This window comes from Xenopus laevis, chromosome 3L (genome assembly GCF_017654675.1).
Source record: "Xenopus laevis strain J_2021 chromosome 3L, Xenopus_laevis_v10.1, whole genome shotgun sequence".
Taxonomy (NCBI): Eukaryota; Metazoa; Chordata; class Amphibia; order Anura; family Pipidae; genus Xenopus; species Xenopus laevis.
The window spans coordinates 76,790,829-76,812,510 of record NC_054375.1 but is presented as its reverse complement, the minus strand read 5'-3'; the positions used below and the strand labels follow the sequence as shown (position 1 = coordinate 76,812,510).

The 21,682-nt window shown below is 36.4% G+C and overlaps 1 protein-coding gene across 2 annotated transcripts; it reads left to right on the top strand.

Moving 5' to 3' along the window:
- Positions 1-1,362: 1,362 nt before the first annotated feature.
- iqub.L (IQ motif and ubiquitin domain containing L homeolog) lies at positions 1,363-21,673 on the top strand. Of its 2 annotated transcripts, none has more exons than XM_018252579.2 (13): positions 1,363-1,494; positions 2,285-2,940; positions 3,039-3,173; positions 4,921-5,088; positions 6,499-6,674; positions 8,788-8,943; positions 10,106-10,316; positions 13,140-13,315; positions 13,565-13,735; positions 15,733-15,909; positions 17,027-17,275; positions 18,173-18,358; positions 21,503-21,673. In XM_018252579.2, exons 2-13 carry the CDS (start codon positions 2,325-2,327, stop codon positions 21,641-21,643), a joined length of 2,562 nt encoding a protein of 853 aa, XP_018108068.1. In that variant the 5' UTR covers positions 1,363-1,494; positions 2,285-2,324; the 3' UTR covers positions 21,644-21,673. The 2 variants fall into 2 exon arrangements, with proteins under 2 accessions (XP_018108068.1, XP_018108069.1); XM_018252580.2 differs by having other exon boundaries at positions 1,374-1,494; positions 2,289-2,940.
- The last annotated feature ends 9 nt before the right edge of the window (positions 21,674-21,682 follow it).

The window sequence follows — 21,682 nt, the reverse complement described above, 5'->3', positions numbered from 1 at the left end:
TTCTGTGTAGGGTTGCCACCTGGTCTGTATTTTTCCGGCTTGGCGGGGAAAATGATGGTTGATCCCAATGTTATTAATAGGGGAAAAAAGTTAAAGGGATACTGTCATGGGAAAAAAATATTTTTTTCAAAATGAATCAGTTAATAGTGCTGCTCCAGCAGAATTCTGCACTGAAATACATTTCTCAAAAGAGCAAACAGGGTTTTTTATATTCAATTTTGAAATCTGACATGAGGCTAGACATATTGTCAATTTCCCAGCTGCCCCAAGTCATACCTCCCAACATTTTGGAAGTAAAAAGAGGGACAAACATTTTTTTTCCACACATAGTGCAGCAATTTTTTTTGACCACATCCCTTTCTGTGGCCACACCCCCTAATTACCATGTTTGTTTTACAAAATTTGGCAGGTTATGAAAGTTTGAAAATATTTCTCCTTATCTAAACTGTGTTTTTGTGTCTCAAAATTGTTACAAAGTATCTTATTTGCACCTGTTAGCTGTTCTGGGGTCTCTGCTAAAAGCCAATTAAGTGAGAAACTTTGTTTCTTTTTCTGGCTGTTCAGTGCAGAGAAAAGAGGGACTTTCCAGTACAAATGAGGGACTGCAGGTTGAGCTGTCAAAAGAGGGACTGTCCCTCCGAAAAAGGGACAGTTGGGAGGTATGCCCAAGTCATGTGCACAGGGTGAAAAGGTGGCAACCCTACTGTCACATATTCATATATTCATATGTTTGCTGTTAATTAATGGCCATAACATTGTCTGATTTGGTGATTTTAGTACTTTATTTAATCAGAATGGTTACTAGCAGGTTGGTCCATCGTCTATTGTTGGTGGGAACACAATCTGCACATTTATGGCCAGCTTTGTGCCATGTGCAGACACGTAACACATCTGTGGACATTTTTCACATGGAAAACTTCAGCATTATTCAGTTTATGATTTCTGCCTCCTCTCTTGACAAAATGACTACAGAATTCTGAACCTTGTGATCACTTTTAACCAGTCAATATAACTATATATTTAGGCACGTGACTGCCCTTAAATTCATTTCAGCAAGAATATTTCAAGTGCTGTACTAATAAACATATTTTTCTTTTTTTCACACCAGTTGACTGTCCAAACAGTGTTAAATATTCTATATATTATTATATCTACTTATAGTGAACTTTTTGGTTGGGAACTTGATACGTTAAAACGCAAAAATAAAAAAAAGTACACGTCTTATATCTCAAAACAACTAGTGGGAAAGCTCATGCACAGGTCATTAGTTGGAAGGTAAATAAAAAGCAACCGTGAGTAACCAGGACAAATGTTCACAGGGGCGCGCTCACGTGACATTGTTAGTTACAACGTTCCGTTTGGTCACGGAACGCGCGCACGCCGCAACTGTAGCCATGGAGACGCCGGGTCAACAAATCTTCCATGACTACTTTTCTAGGCACTAAGAGAACAGAACATCCCGGCGGTGAGCAAGAGCAATAGTGGCAGCCTTAGGTAACGAATTTCATATGTTCTATAGTATATTATGTTAGTATACATAACTAAAACTGGCGTCACCTCCAAAAGAACACAGTGGGGCTCATTTATCTACACTGGGCAAATTTGCTCACGGGCAGTTGCCTATATTGGTTGCCATGGGTTACTGCCCATGTGCAAATTTGCCCAGTGTTGATAAATGACCCCCAGTGTAAATAATTCAACAATAACCATATCATTTGCCAATTACCAAGGTATGGGCAGTGGTATAAGAAGCAAACAGACGCTGATTATCAGATCACTTGAATTCAGGGACACATCTAATAAATGCATGTTTCCTGGCTGCACACTGCATGCTTTTAAATTCAATTGCAATTAGTGCAGGACTCGAGGCTGGATATTCTAGATGAGTACCTGATTCGTCAAGTGATCTGGTTACCCTATCAGACAGGGCTTCTACTCAGGGTCCTTTAACCAATGATTCCAGATATCCGTGTGTGATCTTCAAGGGTGTAGATAGAAGTTTGGATGGCTAGATATGCAGAGCAATGCTTGTATTATACCCCTAGTCACATACAACATTATTCTGGGTGTTGTTTAAACTGTACTGCTTGTGCCTCTGGTAAGCTCACAATGCTGCTTTCATGCCACCTAGTGACTAGTCAATTCTTATACTTTATGTTTTGTTTTTTGCTTAGTGTTTAGATGCAGCTGATTGCAGATACTGCCTGTTTATACTAAACCTAGAAAAATACTGATTTTCAACTGTTCATTATGTTCATTATGTATTTGTGCAACTTTGTTTTAGTAAGAAATAACATCCAGTCTGATTGAACACAGAAAAAAAAATGTCAACCGAACAAACAAACCAAAGTATAGATGTAGCTCAGCAAACTGATTCTGAGAATATGACAAAACCAGATGATGAACTGGCACAGGAACTTTCTGAAGATGACATTGTGGATAGTGATGACATTTTGACACAACAGAACATTTTGCAGAAAGAAAACCCTAGCACAGGATATCCAGAGAAGGAACAACAGTCATGTTCCGAGACAGGGATAGAGTTAGATATGGAACACATAGAACCACACAGAGAGCAGGAGGTTAAATATCTGGACAGCACAGCCATTGATGTAGAGAAGTCATCTCTTGAGGAGAGACTAAATGCTAAGGAAAACGACCATATCGTTTTAAATTCAGTTGAGAATTTAACTAAAGATGAAGAATGGACAGAGGAAGTGGGAGACTGTATACAAATGGACAATCCAGCAGATCAAGGTTCAAGCAAGTCTAGACAAGAACACGTGCTTGATGTTCAACAAGGAGAGGATCTGGCAAATTGTCACATGGCAATAAAAGAAGAAACTCCCGAGGATCATAAAATTAACCCTGAAGACTCTTTTGGTGAAGATAACCTAGAAAGTGCTATGCTTCCAAAAATGTCTAGTGCTACTGCTACAGGTATCTTGCAACTACACACTGCTACATATGAGTGCAAATAGCATATATAAAATATATTTTTTCTGTATGCATTTTAATATATATTTTTTTACTTTTAGTCAAAATTATACTGGCTCCTGATGGTGATGTGGTTACATTGGCATTTTCGATTAGCTTTTCCATAAGAGACTTGAAAAATTACTTTGCTTCACAGCTGAAGATACCTGAAACAATAATTCAGATAATGTTTGAGGGTAACTATAATCTTTGTATTGTTTTGCCGTTCTTGCTTTTAATCACAGGAGCATTTGTTATGTCATCTTCAGCTATTCCTTTGAAAACGTTTGTTTAAAAAGTAGAAAGGTAGGTAGGTCTGTGCTTGCAAGATTGGATTAGTGCTTTTATAGAACTGCAGAGAAATAATATAAAAATATAATATAAAGTTGCTTTTAGGTATAATAAATTTCAAATCGTATTAATTGTAAAATAATCAATTACTTTGAAAAAAGTATCACGCCCATTGAGTTCAAACTTTTCATCTAAATGAAGCCTTCCTAGCTGCTAGGATGTTAGGATTTTAATTTTGGCAATACATATTTAGCATTAGAACTGAGTTTTGTAAAAATAGTTTAGTGGCTCATTAATTTGATGACACAGCTGCAACAAAATGAATGTTATGGATGCCATATTTTATATCTTCTAATGCTTCCCTGTGGTTATTTAGAGAATGGTTTCAACAATTCTTGGAATATGTAATTGTCTAAGCTTGCAAAATGAAATGCATTAGAAGCATGTATAGCACTATTTAAAGAGTAATCTACCTGCCTATATTTATTGTTCTAATATCATATGTGTCTTTATTAGGGATGTCGCGGACTGTTCGCCCGCGAACTAATTCGCGCGAACATCGACTATTCGCGTTCGGCGAATGTTCGCGAACGTCGCGCGACGTTCGCCAATTTGGGTTCGCCTTAGCTGGCGCTTATTTTTGCCCTCTCACCCCAGACCAGCAGATACATGGCAGCCAATCAGGAAGCTCTCCCTCCTGGACCACCCCCACACCCCCTGGACCACTCCCCTTCCATATATAAACTGAAGCCCTGCAGCGTTTTTTCATTCTGCCTGTGTGTGCTTGGAAGAGCTAGTGTAGGGAGAGAGCTGTTAGTGATTTGAGGGACAGTTGCTAGTAACTTTGCTGGCTAGTAATCTACTTGATACTGCTCTGTATTGTAGGGACAGAACTCTGCAGGGATTTGAGGGACATTTTAGGTTAGGTAGCTTTGCTGGCTAGTAATCTACCTTCTACTGCAGTGCTCTGTATGTAGCTGCTGTGGGCAGCTGTCCTGCTGCTGATCTCTCATCTGCATCTGTTCTTCAAACAACTGCCACCTAGCTGTCTAAATATCAATAATAATACCGTCTCCAGAAACACCACCCGAGTGACGTTTTTCAAGCAGCAATAATATATTCCGTATCCAACGGCTGTAGTGTATACGTTGACCTTGCAGGCATTATTTGCCCAGTCTTTAACCAAGTGCCACCTAGCTGTGTGAGCTTTTTCACATTCCGTGTCCAGAAACATCACCTGAGTGACGTAGTGTGATTTCTGCCCTTTACAGCACAAAACGCAGCGCTGTGTCAACAATGGATTTTTCAGATACATTTTTGCCCTTGATCCCCCTCTGGCATGCCACTGTCCAGGTCGTTGCACCCTTTAAACAACTTTAAAATCATTTTTCTGGCCAGAAATGTCTTTTCTAGCTTTTAAAATTCGCCTTCCCATTGAAGTCTATGGGGTTCGCGACGTTCGCGAACTATTCGCATGTTTTGTCGCAAGTTCGCGAATATGTTCGCGAACATTTTTTCCGCCGTTCGCTACATCCCTAGTCTTTATTTGTGTGTGTGTCCAAAGTGTAGTTTGCCATTATGTACCCTACATTTTCTATATTAGTTGCTGGTCTATTCAACACCAAACTTTTTTTTTTCCCTCAATATATTTAGGGCATGTGGTAAATGATCAAGAGACTTTGGTGGATCTTGGAGTCACACCTCATGGAACCATTCAACTTGATATGATTTCTTTGGATCCAGAAACATTTCCAGTCAAAGCATTAAAACTTCAGCATGACAACAACATGCCAGATGTTATAACTGTCAGGGCGCAAACAGGTATCACTGTCAGACAATAAACTAATATAATTCCACATACTATGTATGAGATTGTTAATGTGTAAGCTGGTGGAAATATACCTTATAAATGGCTCACTATATAAAATATTTCACTCCTGCCATACTAATCCATGCCATACTCCAAGCACACAAAGAAGAAACAAACCACAACAACCATTGAAATATTTATCTTGATACAGGTATTGGATCCATTATCTAGAAAACAGTTATCTAGACAGCTCCGAATTACCAGAATTCCATCTCCCATAGACTCCATTAATCAAATAATTAAATTTTTTAAATTACATTTGCTCTGTAATAATAAAACAGTACCTTGTAATTGATCCAAATTGCACTTTGCCCTTGTGATCATAAATTACCCATACTGTTTCAAGTACAAATTCTGTTAAGGGCTGGCCCTGATATGTGTGTGCAAATGTGCTTGTCCTGTTGGTATGATCCAGAGGGTTTACCACTTTCTGAGCCATATGGGCAGATTCACTAAAGGGCGAATTGTCGCCAGTGAACGATTCGCCACACTTTGTGCCACTTTGCCAGGCGAAAATTCGTTACCACTTTGCTAATTCACTAAAATGCATAGTTGGGTCCGGAGCGCCGAACACTGGGGACTTTTCACTAGCGTTACTTCGGCAGTGCGAGTGTTTCAAATCGAAATTACACTAGTCATTGCTTCTGCCTAGCAAAACTTTGTTATTCCTCTTACGCTTAGGTCCCTTTAAATAGGGTGGTACATTAAAGTCGTAATAGAGATGTTGGTGCAAATGCTTGAAGTGGCCACTTTTTTATTACAAATGTCCAAGGAACATGAATAAAGACAAAAGAGATCCTGAAATGCCCTACACATGAGCTCACCCTAAAACAAATGTTCCATGCCCCTCAAATGTCTGGGGAAATATGTTAACACAGAAAAGTTTAAAAGTTAGGACTTTTACAGGTAATCCCACTTAAAAAAAGGACAAGTCACCAGCGTTTTTACAACTTATATGAATTTCCGGCAGACAGGATTTGTTGTCACTGACATAAGATTGAGGAAGATGCAGCTTTAGTGAATTCTGGCGAATTTGCGTTAGCGTTGGCCACTTTGCCATTTAGTGAATCTGCCCAATACTCACAGGTAGTTCAGATTCATAGTGTGCATAAATGTACTGTATGTGTCCTGTACTAGCTCCTGTACAATTCCTAATTACATACTTGAAATGGTTTTCCTTCATCCTAATTACAGTTCAAGGATAGTCCCCAATAACTTGATTTTTTTTGTTACTCCAAATGCATGGAATTTAGGAAGGTGTTTCCCTTTCCTTTTGTTCATGTAACGAACCTACTGTAGATGTTTTTTGTATCACTACAAACTGTCCAATAAGATGTTTCTATCTTTCCCATCCTATTAAGGTGAAGGATCGTATAGAGATTTGGTGGTGGAAATTGAAAGGTTAAATTACCGTAAACCATATCTTGGTGGATATCGGCATAAAGCAACTGGAGTGGTGTTTCACCATGCTGGGACACAGACAGTACCAAAAAAGAGGCCAGATAGAGGCGTGGTTGTGTTTTGTAGAGAAACACAGGTATGTCATTTATTATGAAAATGTTTTATAAAAATGGGCCCTATAAAATGCGTAACTAAGTTTCTTAAGCATAAGATCAGAAGAATTTTTTTTTTTTGCTTTATAGGTCTGGGGCAGTGTCACTATCTCAGTACCAACAACATTTTTTTTTGTTGGTTCTATTTATCGTCTATGTATCCTTAATTTTAGAGCAACTGAACAGTACTGACCCCGTAGTATAAGCCATACTAAAAAATAACGTTTTATAATTATGTTAAATGAGGAGTAGTAGTTGGTATTGTAAAAAGTCCACTAGGGTCCATTGCATGTTTCACAAAAAGTCTGTATACATTTTCCATTTATGGATTTATTTGTGCATTCCTTAACATTTTTTTCCAGCAGCAAACAACAACCTCATGCTATGAGACAATGAACTGGTTTGATAAGCTGATTGCACTTATTGATTTTCAATGCATATCTGGCAAACTTCATGGTTACATTTTTCACAGTATAAAAAATGTTCGGTTAAGGTATCACTCTAATGTATATTCATATTGCAAAAACTATAAGAATAACATTAAACTGTGAGAAAGAATGATTAAAAATCACTTTAAGTTAGGGTTACCGCCTTTCCCCATTTCACTGGGACTGCCCCCATTTCAGAATTCCTGTCCCCATAAAAAACTGTCCCTGTAGAGTGTCCCTGCCTTAGAAAACTGACCCATGGCAACCCAACCAATTGTTGCTATCACATAAATAAAAAAACAGTCTTGTCAGCCCCACCCTGTCCCATGCCCTTCAGACTATTGCCATTGTTTTCTGCTTTTCTGTGAGTAAAAAGTTCACACAAGCCTGCCTGCTTTCCTGTCCACTGTGTTTTGGTCTCTGTCTTACTTCATCTTAGATAAGGTGGTAAGTGATCTGCACTACAGCTCAGCACACCAGTATTCTGTCCCATTCCCTGAAAGATCTGTGGTTGTTGTCTCTTACCAGCTGGCTCCTTTAGTTCTAAACTTCTAGGTTCAAAACACGCAAAAAAATAATAAAACAGAATGCCAGTGGATATAGAACTGGCTAAAAGATAGACTACAAAGAGTGGTGGTAAATGGAACATTTTCTAATTGGACCAGTGTTGTTAGTGGAGTACCGCAGGGCTCTGTACTAGGTTCCTTGCTTTTCAACTTGTTTATTAATGACCTGGTGGGCATTGAAAATACTGTTTCTATTTTATTAGATAGCAAGTTCTGGGCAGTGTCATTCTGTGGCTACTAAAGCAAATAAAGTTCTGTCTTGCATAAAAAAGGGCATTAACTCAAGGGATGAAAACATAATTATGCCTCTTTATAGGTCCCTGGTAAGGCCTCACCTGGAGTATACAGAACAGTTTTGGACTCCAGTCCATAAGAGGGATATAAATGAGCTGGAGAGAGTGCAGAGCAGTGTAACTAAACTGGTTAGAGGGATAGAAGACTTAAATTATGAGGGTAGACTGTCAAGGTTGGGTTGTTTTCTCTGGAAAAAAGGCACTTGTGAGGGGACATGATTACACTTTACAAGTTCATTAGAGGACATCATAGACAAATAGCAGGGGACCTTTTAACCCATAAAGTGGATCACCGTACCAGAGGCCACCCGTTCATAAGAACTTTAATTTCAAGCTAGGTGATTCTTCACAGTGATGACAGTGAGGTTGTGGAATGCACTGCCGGTTGATGTTGTGATGGCTGATTCAGTTAATGCCTTTAAGAGTGGATTGGATGATTTCTTGGATAGACATAATATCAAAGGCTATTCTTTTTTCAACCCGATTTAACTATGTAACTATGTAACTATAATACTCAGTGGTGTAGCTACAAAGAAAGCAGACCCAGCGGTAGGGCCTGGGTCAGCTGTTTCTGTAGGGAGAACACAAAATTCTTGTAAGAGACAAATTAGATTTAAACTGTAATTTTATACACTTCAATGTCTAAATGTCCAAAATAATATATATTACTAAATAAACATTTGCATATTATTGAATGTGCATAATATTTTATTGTATTGTTTCACAGCTCCTTACAGTTGTATTAGAAAGAAAAACAGACTGTATTAGGTAAATGAAATACAATGACATATGTTATTTTCATAATTACAGACTGTACAGCACAAGAACAAGACCCAGCAGTCTAGGAATACAATGTCGACACAGATGACAAAGATTGGTTGTTATGTATCAAATGTAACAGATAAATTAATTACACCAAAGAGATACACGACAGCTGAAGAACTTCATGCTCAACAACTTAAAGCAGTTAGTATCTGCATAATGTTTTCTCAATTTACTATTAGCATTTGTATACTGAAGCTTATAGATTCCAATGATGAAGTAATATAGTTATTGCAAAGTCTGATTTGTTTAATTCATTTTTATTTGTAATTTACAAATTATTTCTTTTTGCAATAAGTCTATAATATAGTTTAATTTCTTTTAGTTCTTCATCATTTCTGTGTAAAAAAAATTAGCATTTCTTCCGCAGTTGTTAAATCTTGTAAAATATAACATGAAATATTTTTCTGATCTGTGTATATTAACATTAAATGTGAGGCACTACTAAATACAGAGACATATTCTTTGTGAATACATAAAAGCAATACAATTAGCACAATATTAGTAATTATGAGTCAGGCAATAATGTTCTGCCATTTTTGAAATCAAGGGATGTTAAAAGTCCTTAAGAAATGCCATGAACACATAAGGCTACAGGCTGAGTGCATTTATATTGGTTATAGAACTTCATGGTTAGTTATGATATTTGTATATGAACATTGGGAGTAATTTATTTTTTAATTCACTAGTTATAACTGATCACAAAGCATCATTCATGAGTAATATTTCACAGGTCAGTACAGTCAGATTCTGTTGTTGAAATTCTGCCCCAAATTTGACAGCTAAATAAGCCTTTTTGCAATGTATTACAGCTTAATTTATTTATAAAGCACCAGTACATTCATCAGAAAAATGTAGCAGTGAAATTTTATTTAAACAGAAACAAAGCTGGCATGATAATCTATTGATGTTGTTAGGACAAAAAAAGTAGAAAAACCTGGAAGGGCCCTGTTTGTTAGCCAACCCTGTGATGTCCTTTGTAGTTGCAAGTGCACTTCAGTACAGATTTCAAAAATTATTTTATTGAATGTGTCTGCAAGGAACACATGGAAGCACAGAAAAAGATGGTTTTGCAATACTCTTCACCAGGTTTGGGTTTTAATAAATAAGATGCACACCAGTCTGGGTAAAAGTTTAGTAATTAGAGACCCTGAGGGTGCCTCCAGGATTTTCTTTACTTTGCTTTTCCTTTAAGAAGTCATCATTTGCCATTAGGCAAATCAAAGAGTTTGCAATAACTGCATTTTAATATATTTAATACACTATTGACAGCGGTGTGCATTGTTATTGATGTTTTTTCATGCAGATTATAGTTATTCAGACATACTTTCGACGTTTTCATGCCAGAAAAGTTGTGCAGCAACTTAGGGAGGAAAAAAACCTTAGGCTTGAATGGGAAGGAAAGGAAGATTTAAGGAAAAAAAAAGAAAAGGAGGATCAGTTGAGAAGAGATTATGAACGTCGGATGAATCCAAAAACAAAAGATGATTTTGACCTTCTGTATCATGCCCTTGAATGTAGGTATCTGCGTAAAACAATTACCATACTATTTTTATGTACCTGTTTAATGGCTGTGCCATGTAAGTACAGGTATAGGATCCCTTATCCGGAAACCCGATATCCAGAAAGCTCTGAAATACGGAATGGCTGTCTCCTATAGACTCCAAATCTCCAAATAATCCAAATTTTTAAAAAATATTTCCCTTTTCTCTGTAATAATAAAACAGTAGCATGTACTTGATCCCAACTAAGGCATTATTAATCCTTATTGGAAGCAAAACCAGCCTATTGGGTTTATTTAATGTTTAAATTAATTTCTAGTAGACATAAGGCACGATGACCCAAATTACAGAAAGATCCGTTATCCAGAAAACCCCAGGTCCGGAGCATTCTGGATAACAGGTCCCATACCTGTACTACAAATAAGAACAAAACCAAAAATTATAATTTAAGAATTCTATTATCAAGCAGGCCTAAAAAAGTAGTGCAAAACGTTACATTTTAATATGTAACAAATATCAAACCTTACTTTTAGTTTAGAGGATACATATTCACCTGTATTCAACCAAGTCACCATGAACTGGATTTATGTTAGATAATTCATTTTGAAGGAGCAGCATCATTTTTCATCAAATATTGATGTTATTGTAACTTGTGGCATGGGCATCTATCTGATTGCAAATGTAACAGCAGGCCAATAAAATCTAAGGCTGCTCCTTAGATTTTCCCTTCACAATCAGCAACGGCATATTTAAGATTTTAAGAATGTCTGTTGCACTTGGGAATTACCTGTTCTTCTAACATAATGTGTAAGCAAGCAAAATGGCTTATGCTTTACTTCCGAATGATTTTGTTACTGTCTAACACACACTATCTACTATGTTCAGTTATTGTGGGAAAAAAAGAGAAAACTAATATGTGGTAGATTTTAGAAATCACCACAGTAAAATACTGCCATATTAAATTATTATATTTTTAGAGGCATATTCATCAAATGAATGTAAGTATGCATGTATATATAACTTTATTCATAAATCGCTGTAAGGAAATGTAGTGCTGTACAATTGTACAATATAAAAAAGTACACACAGTGTGGACAAGTGACATAATAAATATATTTATAAATACACAGAATTTAAGTGCCACGTGGTAAGAAAGATAGTAGGAAGGATGACCCTGCCCTGTAGAGCTTACAGTCTAAGGGGCAGTTTTATCAAAATCTGATTAGAGCTCACCACAGGAAAATTTCTCTACTTTCTATTCATTGCTATAGGCTTTTTAGAAGTGTATTTATCAAATGGTGAACTCAATCTTTTACCCATAGGAATGAATACAAAATTTGTGGGTTTTTCTTTGTTGAGCTCTAATCTCGCATTTTAATAAATCTACCCCTTAGGGCTGAACTCCATGGTACATTGATACTGTATTGTCGCCATGCGATGACACTCATGCGACGTGTCGGATGTGCAGAAGATAATGGAACTGAATGAGAAATCGCAGGTACAAACTACATGTATCTGACTGTCAGATGAAAACGCAGCGTGCCCGTTCACATCCGACAGTTGGATACACGTAGTTTATATCTGCAATTTCACGTTCAGTTCAATTATCTTCTGCACATCCGCCACATTGCATGCGTGTCATCACATGGCAACGGATCCAACATCAATGCACTGTGGAATTCAGCCCTTAGTGTAAGTGATTAATATTCAACTTTGTGGAATTTTTAGGGGTGTATTTATCAAATGGCGAACTCAAACTTTGATGATCACCCTTATAAATTTACCTTTAAAAATCCTGTAGGAATGAATAGAGAGTGGTGACAATTTACTGTGGTGAGCTAATTTCACACTTTGATAAATATACTCCTATGTAATTATCTTTAAATAAACGTTGGCCATACTATGCAAGCATTATGTGCAAAAATATTTATGCAAACATGTACAGCTGAATATGAGAATGTGAATTATTCTTCTCAGGTGCATATCTGCAGAAATGGTCCATACAAACAAAAATGTTCTTTCCGTAACTGAGATCACTAACAGTGGGATGTAACAAAAGAACTGTGTACAAACTGCATTAAAAGTGCTTAAATACTTTACTACCTACTGAGGCTCCTGGAATTGAAAAGCCAGGATTTTGCAATAACTTGATTAGTGTCTGTAATGGTGTGAGTGATTAAAATAACTTGCAGTTTAGGTATATTGCTTTGACTCTTGTTTAGGAGTGCCTCCTCTAGATATTTTTTTCTAAATATATTTGTATTAATGATAAACTTGCCATATGTATAAATGTTGAGGCATCTCTCAGACAGAAAAATTGTTCCAGGGACAGTAGTGATTACGATTTGATCCTTGCACCAGTTAAGTTTGTGGTTTGAAGCTAGTGCCATCTACTGAAAACGTAGTTTTTCTTTTTAGCTAAGATATTGATTGGGTAGTGGTAGGATCCCCATACATTTAGAGCCAGTCATTGGTAATTCTATTGATTGTCGGGCGGTCCCTCACTCCAATTATATCAAGGTTCTGCACAACAGAGTCAGTGGCACCGTCCAGGCCACAATATATCCAAGGTAAAAAGTAAAGTTCACTCTGGAGAACCACTTTCGATTCAGTGTATTTTATTTAAACACAACATGTTTCTGACAGACATGTCCTTCATCAGGTGATATACCTGATGAAGGACATGTCTGTCCGAAACATGTGTTTAAATAAAATACACTGAATCGAATGTGGTTCTCCAGAGTGAACTTTACTTTTTACCTTAGAGCCAGTCATTGCTTGCTCAATACACACCCATTTTTAAATATAATTTGACTATAAATATTTTAATTACTTTAGCCTGGAGAAAAGAAGAATTGGAGTGCATTAACCAAACATACACTGGAGCTGAAAGGAAAGCAGCTCTCTGTGCACTTCTAGAGCAGGAAACACAGTTAATAGCCTCTATTGGCAGACATAAGATAAATGCCAATGAAGAAAACCAGCAAGAAGCCATACAGGTCCTCTTGAATAAGGTATGTGAACACTATTTATACTGAAACCATGGATGTTCCACACCCAGGCCTAGCACATGCTCAGTATTTTCTATTTATTGCTGTGTGAGATTGTGTTGGCTGCCCCCCCTCTTTGTACAACAATACCTAATGTAGGCTTTACATCATGTCTCTTAAAATCTCATAATATGTGACTTAGCGAGACATAGCATTTCAACGTATGTCTTTCCGACTATTATGATATGAATAATAATAAAACTTTTATTTAAGTGTTCCGAACCAAAAAGGTGGAAAGCATTTGATGGGAAAGTGACTGAAATGGATACTCAGTACACAATACGTGCAAGACAACTTCGTGATATCTATACCAGCATTAACACCCCATATTATAACACAGATGAAAGACTGGATGTGCTTTTGACACTTAAACTTACAGTGAAGGTAATTTTTATCTTGTCCGGTTGCTCAATTTTCTAATGTGCAAGGTTTATAAACAGCTATAATATTATTTAAAGAAATATAATAATGCTATAGTTTAAGAATAAACCACATACAGCACTTTTGCTGGCCACACACTGGCAGTATTATGGGATAGCCAATCAATGGGCATACATTATGATTGGTCAGATATAGTGCAGTTTTCTATATGTACAGAAGGCCCAATTGCTCTGATTCAAGAGATCCAGTTGGGCAGCAATCTCTTTGCTAAATAGGATTGAACAATGATCCCATAGCTGTTCCGTAAAGGACCATTATTTCACTCAACCCATTATCAATATATTTAAGACAGAGACATTTTGCTACTGAAAAATGCCTTACCCTTTAAACAACACAGGGATTGTTTGTCCATATATTGCAATATATTTAAGTCATCCTATATCTGGCCAGTCCTACGCTCAATTTTACATCTGATTCATTAAGAATTCTATTGCTTCATTATACATTTTACAAAGGGACAAAGTTTTACCTGCAACTTACTAGCTGCTTTCAAAGTAGAACTCCCAAACTTGGCTGCCCTTTTATTAGACACCAGTGGGATCACCTGACTATAGCTGGGAAGGGTGGGAGCTACAACATGGGGCTGGTCACTGCTCCTGTATAACTATAAGTTGTGCTCACCACTGTTTTTTAAAACCATTATGCGGGGGTGCAATGAGGCAGTGACCACAAAATACATATAAACAAATACAAGAGTCCTCTGCACTCAACCCATTATCAATATATTTAAGACATTTTGTGCATACTGCTACTGAAAAATGCCTTTCCCTTTTAAACAACACAGGGATTATATATATATATATAAAATAGATATAGATATATATATACACACATATAACTAGATAGGTGCACTCAGCCATGGTGATGCCTAGGTGCTGGAACAAAAATTCATATCTATAAAGCAAAAAAACTTCTGCACACATAGGTCTTGATAAGTGAAAAAAAATCTACCAGCTTTTTTTCACTTATAAAGACCTATGTGTGTGGAAGTTTTTTGATATATATATCTATATATATATATATATATATATCTATATATATATATATATATATATATATATATATATATATATATATATATATATATATATATATATATATATATATATATACATACAAGCTTATAGTAAACTGAGTGGCACTGTTGAGCTATACTATGAGCCTTACCCCAATATTGTGCTCTGGATGAGACCTTAACTTCCAGGAAAATGAGCCCTCGCAACAGTGTGGAGGCAGGGTGTTGTGCCACTGTAAATCTACGTAAAGCACAATAATTGGGCGCCAGTGGTTCTTGAACAATAACTGAACTGATTTATTAGAACTTATCTACATTGAAGAATAGCATAACTATACAGAAGGCAACCATGGTGTAATAGTATGTATATACAGTGGTAACCAATCAGTCTACCCAGAGTTTCTCCTGTTTCATCTGTGGACACTTCTTATGGGAAACCCAGGGGGATCTATCTAAGTCCCTATTGCCCTGTCTCTGGTTTCCTGACTAGGCAACAGTGCCCTTGGGATCTATTCCCTTCTATCACTCTTTGGTGGAACCAAAGTTGCTCAATATAAGTAGCCCTAACTTGTCTGGTTGTCCTAGAGAGACTGTTACAGGGTCTAGTTATTCCTTACTAGTCCTGATTAATGATGACTCCCCAGGAGGCACAAATCTACTTAGGAGAGGGGCAGGCAAAAGCCTTTGTCAGAATACCTCTTCAGACACCCTCCTGAGCCCACATAGACCAGCATAGTTGAAAAATTAATAAACATTCTTTATTCCACCATTTTACTGTGATTCCACCGTTTTGGTCCTACATTAGGACCTTTATCAAGGATTACACACATGTGAACAAACTGTGTTTAAATAAGTGCAATATAAATTCATTCATGAATTTATTTCAATGGAAATGTATTTTTGCAACTGATGTGCTTTGTTATAGGAGCATGACTGTAAACTAACCCAAGAGATTGTTGAGCTTATTGACAGAGAAGCTGATCTATTAATGCGCGGGGTACAAAACTGCAACTTAGAAGGGCTGAGGAAAAGGATATCAACACTCTTTCTGCAATACATAAAAATTCCGACTTTTAATCCTGAGGTTGCCAGACTGCTCAAGGTATTGTAAATATGTGCATTTTTTCCAAAGCTTTCCAATGACAACATACATTTATCTCTTCTAAATTAAGTGCTTAATATTTACTTTTATAATTAAATAAATACAGTAGAAACCCTTTTTTACGTTTTTCAGGAAAAAAAATAAAAATGTAAAATGTAAAATCAGCAAAATGTGTTAAAGTAACTTTCTTCAAGTACTGAAAGGATATAAGAACAGAAGTCCATTTTACTTTGAGATACAATTTACTGTGTTAATAACAAGGGTTAAACATTACAGCGTTAATGTTACACTATGGGGGCATGTGCAAGGCCTCTTTGTCAGTCACATACACAATAAAGAAATAAGTAATTGGTGCAGGACTGTATAAGTGGCAAATTAATTGGATTGACCACCATGGCAAAGTATACATCTGGTTAGTATTTTAAACCTCTTTATTTCACAAATAACATTCATAGAGGAAAAAAAGCATTTTTTGGGCACATCAGGACAAAATTTTGATGTAAAATCTGGGAAAACATTACCTAAAATCAATGAAATGCACCCTTTGAAATGCATTATAAATTGGTGGGACCACAAATAAAAAAATGTAAAATGCGGGAAAACTTTAAATCATGGTACTTAAAATCAAGGTTTCACTGTATATTTTATAATTGTAAAGGCAAATGTGACGTATAATTAAAATTAATTGCAGTCCTGCTTTTAATCAAGAGAGGACTACAAAATATTTTTAACTGCACAGTATTAGGGTGGTGGCAGATGGAGAGATTAGTCACCCAGCGATAAATCTTCTCTACTGTTGGCGACTAATCTCCCCTAAATGCCTTCCTGCAGAAAAGAATGCAAATGCCATCCCGCCATTCTTGCCGGTAGGAAGGCATTTCGGGAAGATTAGTCGCCAACAGTAGAGAAGATTTGTCACTGGGCAACTAATCTCCCTATCTGCCACCACCCTTAAACATCTTCATAACATATTATGCAAAGTGGCTTGTTGGATGGAGATATATATATATATATATGTATATATATATATATATATATATACACACACACACACACACATCTCATGCAAATATATATTGGAGGAACTTTAACAATACATTTGCATTTTTTTTTAAAGGTCCCTGAGGACCCTTCAGCCCTGCGCAAAAACATATACTTCTGCCCCAGTTGCAAAAACTATTTGCCATCCACTGAGTTTTCCCTTTCGTCCATTGCGCGTACTGTGGGACGGTGTCGCAAATGTTCTAAATTAGACAATGAAGCCAGAGACAGAGAAGAATTTTCTAAATATAAAACATTATTGAAACAACTTAAACAATCTGAAGCAGAATATGGTGATGGAAGTAGAATTGCATTTTTGCTTCAGGTAAGCACTGATATGTCGGTAAATGTCAAGATATGGGCATACTATGTTAACTAATATAAGTCCAGTCTCAGCGGGTCTTTTTATATAATTTCTCTACATAATTTAAACTTAGCATTTCCAACCACATATAAGACATATTGACAAAATGACCTTCAAAAGTCAACCACATATACTGAGCTCAATCAGCTTTTGAAAAGTGTAGTTCAGAGTTCCCAGAAGCAAAACAAGCTACATTTTACAGGAACATTAGCTTAACATACTGCAAGCCATATGAGGGTGTTCTGATCAGTCTGTATATATTTTCATATATTTTGGACTGGCTGAAGCAGCATATTTATCATATAAGTCAGTATAAATAACTGACTATAAAAACTATTGATTGTTACAGTACATGTAACACATACATGTTTGTATCTCTAATTTAGGGGCTGATTTATTCACAGTCTATTATATACTGTGTATTTTTTTAACCAGCAGTTACAACAAATTCCTAGTGCATCAAATATTTTTTCAGAATTGTTCTGCCACCATTTCAGAGTGCACTCGTTTTAATGCAATGCATATTACCATTTGGGTTAGAGATTCTGTGCAGTGTTAAAGCTCGACACTTTGTTTTGTCCCCCTTATGCATGATAGATTGATAGACAACTAAACTCCTTTCTTCATCTATATACTAACACATAAGTATGCTTCAACTTTATTGCCAAAGGGTAGTTGTAAAACTAGGAAAATAGAAAGTATTTACTAATTCTAAACAAAATAAAATAGTCAAATACTGCAAAGTTTTAATAGTTTTTTCACTTTCCATATGCTTAAAACCAAATGCCATATTAACACAACAATAAAAATGGCTATATTTTAGAAAAAAATATTTATATTCTAATGCCTTTTTTTCAGCAACAAGACCTGAAGTATTTAGTTGAGAATATCTGGGCTGCACACTCAGTACTCAGTGCTTGTGACGACCTCAATGATTTGGTTGTGGTAAGGTGGGATAAGTACTTTGAATGGTCTCCTTGGAATTGCATTCTGCTTACAAAAGATGAAGCAGCCGCTCATCTAAAACTTACCAATGCTGAAAAGGTAATCTTATAACTATAAGTTCTGCATGTATATATCATTTTATTTATAAAACAGTACTAGGATATATAGCACTGTACAATTGAACAATATAGAAAAGTACACACAGAGCAAACAACATTATCATTAATAATAGTAAATACATATACAGTGATTAATTGAGAAAGTAATCTGATCTCTGCCCTGTAGAGATTACAATCTAAATTTTGTTCTAAATGACTACTAAAGGTTCAGGAAAGGCTGTCCTTTTTTTTAATGAAAACTAAGGTATTGTCTTACACTACTTTTAAAGGAGAACTAAAGCTTAACTAAAGAAGTAGCTATAAATGTTGTACACTATGTTTTGGGCTTCTGTACCAGCCCAAGACAACCACAGCCCTTTAGCAGGGAAGATCCGTGTCTCTGAAGATGCCCTGGTAAGTCCCCATCTTCTTTTCTGTTTATTCACTGCACATGCTCTGTGCTTCTGTCAGTTACTGAGCTTAGGGACCCACTCAAAATTTACAGTTCACATAGAATATAAATGTCACAATATAAGGCTGATTAGTAATTTATACAGATAATTATTAAATGGCAGCACATACACCAGTGCAACTAGCATCATAATTTAATAATTTAATAATCAGCCTTGTAGCATCAGTGAGTGTCACATACACTTTCCAAGATGGTGACCCCCTGTGACAAGTTGGAAGCCCTGGATTATTGCTGCTATTGAGAAGCTGACACTTTAGGCTGGTGCAATAAGTGCAGTTTATAAAATATGGCATTTTTAGCCATATTCATTGTTAGGGTTCAGTTCTCCTTTAACTTCCACTTAACTGTTGCTGTCCACAACTGCTGACCGTCTTCTCTTCTTCAGCCAGGAGAAGAGCTATGCACATATAGACAAATACAAGACTCCTCCTAACTCAACCCATTATCAATATATTTAAGACAGAGACATTTTGTGCATACTGCTACTGAAAAATGCCTTACCCTTTAAACAAAACAGGGATTGTTTGTCCATATATTGCAATATATTTAATTTGGCCAACTACGTCAAAGTCATCCCATATCTGGCCAGTTTTACCACCTGCAACTTACTAGCTGCTTTCAGAGTAAAACTCCCAAACTTGGCTGCCCTTTTATTAGACACCAGTGGGATCACCTGACTATACCTGGGAAGTGTGGGAGCTACAACAACTTTTCCTTGTTTGTTAAGAGCTTCGCACATTAAGTATCCAACACCCAGGATAGCCTACTGGGTGAAGAGGAGGTAATAGCCTCTATCATAGGAAGGAGAGTGTGAAAGAGAGGCTGATATTTAAGATGAATAGACATTTATCCCCATATGTAGTAGAAGGCACTGTTTGCCCAGAAGCATTAACACATAGCAGCCAGTAAGATGTTTGCAGGTTTTAGATGGTGAATGGTTGAAGTCGAATTTTTAAAGAGACAGTACATGATAAATTTCGATATTCAAAGTTTTGCATTTTTTCAAATTCGAATCGAATTTGGACTATTCCTAGTCGAAGTACACAAAAAATAGCTCGAAATTCTAATTTTTTCCATTCGAAAATTCACCTCGACCGTTGATAAATCTGCCTCTAAGTGAGACACTATGTTATCCAATGTGACTCTTTTGCATTTGTTCTGAGCATGGTGATATAAATTAACACTGTGAATCACACCTGGAGCTTTAGTGGCAGATACACAGACAATGCCCTCTGATGTGACTACTAATATCACAGGCCCTATTTACAAATCACAGGGTCGGATGCATTATCACTATGTCTTCATGTTAGTCTAGTATAGAATGCAAAGACTTGCCCCTTTTCCATAAATACAGTACTTCCTGCATTCACTAGTGTTGTATTAATGAGGGGTCAGGGTATGGACAGTCTTTGGTTGTCATTGTGGATGACTGCCTTGCTTGTGCAATATTCAGACATGCAAACTATGGAGCACCAGTGAGAGTAAGGCCCAGAAAAGCCCTCACTTAGCTACACAATTTGGCACAAGGTTCAAAGGACAATCTTCACCAAAACACCTCTGATAAAATTGCTTTGTGGATGGGTCCTAAGGGGTGCTGTTTTGTATCACTTAGGGCTCCACTTGTTCCTGTGGGATTTGTTAATTAAACCTATCATCTCGGAGCACCTGTGTATGATAAGATGATTGGTAAACCCTCAGGCAGAGGATTTTGGCCAGCCCAGACAGCAAAATTGTTGCTAGGAATATCTTGCTAAAGGTGGTCAGAAGCAAAGTTTAGTTTATCTTATTTGTTATTTATAAAGAATGTCATATACATTTGCATATTATAGATTAAACAAAAGTTAATTAGAGGTTTGGCATCTACTTTGAGGTTTACGGGGGATTTTTGTTAGTAATTGTTATTCAAAGTGTTTTGTGATTTTTATATTTGGATCTTTTAATAGATAACATGACATTAGTGGTTTTAGAGAAAATGTTTTTTTGTAGTTTCAAAAACCTCTAAAACCATTAAAATTAGAATGTTAGGGGAACTGTCACGAAAATGAAAATTTAATATAATAACTTTCTAAATACAATCAATTAAAAATTCTGCATTGTTTCTGAAATGATCAAGTTTATATTCACTATTCCTCTCTCAGCATCTGTTTCTCTTCATATTGTCTTCATGCAGCAGTTGGGTGTCAGAAGGATGATCCAGTATCCTTATAGGGGGGGCTCCATTTCCTAGAAGATGTATTAGAGCTCATTCAAATAACTGATTTCAGTACAAACAAAATCTAACAAAATAACTGCCTTTTGCACAAATTCTGCATGTAAAGAGACATGATTTCTGGTGATTTTAATAGAGTGAACTTTAATAAATCTTATAGGAAAAAATGCCCCCCTATAAGATATATTGGATCATTCACCTGACACCCAACTTCTGAATGAAGACAGAATGAGGAGAAACAGATGCTGAGAGAGGAATAGTGACGGTAAACGTGATTATTTCAGAAACTGTACCAAATTTTTAATTGATTGTAATTAGAAAGTTTCTTATTTCAGTATGCTGAAGCTAATTTAAAATTTTCAATATTGTGATAGTTCCCCTTTAATAAATGGGCCTCCCACAGTGAAACCTTTTTGATGCCTGCATTTCCAGACTGCTTGTTAAATACATCTTATCTTTTGCAGGCTTATGGAGTTGTTTTTATTCGCAAGATCAAACACAGGCACACCCTTGCCAAGAACTATTTTGCTCAGATTCCAGAGATGGCACCATTTCTGAATGCAGAGAAGTCTAATCAAAATCCTACAAAAAACTTTCTTAATTAATCAAACAATGAATTAAACAATTTCACACTTTCCTTTGTT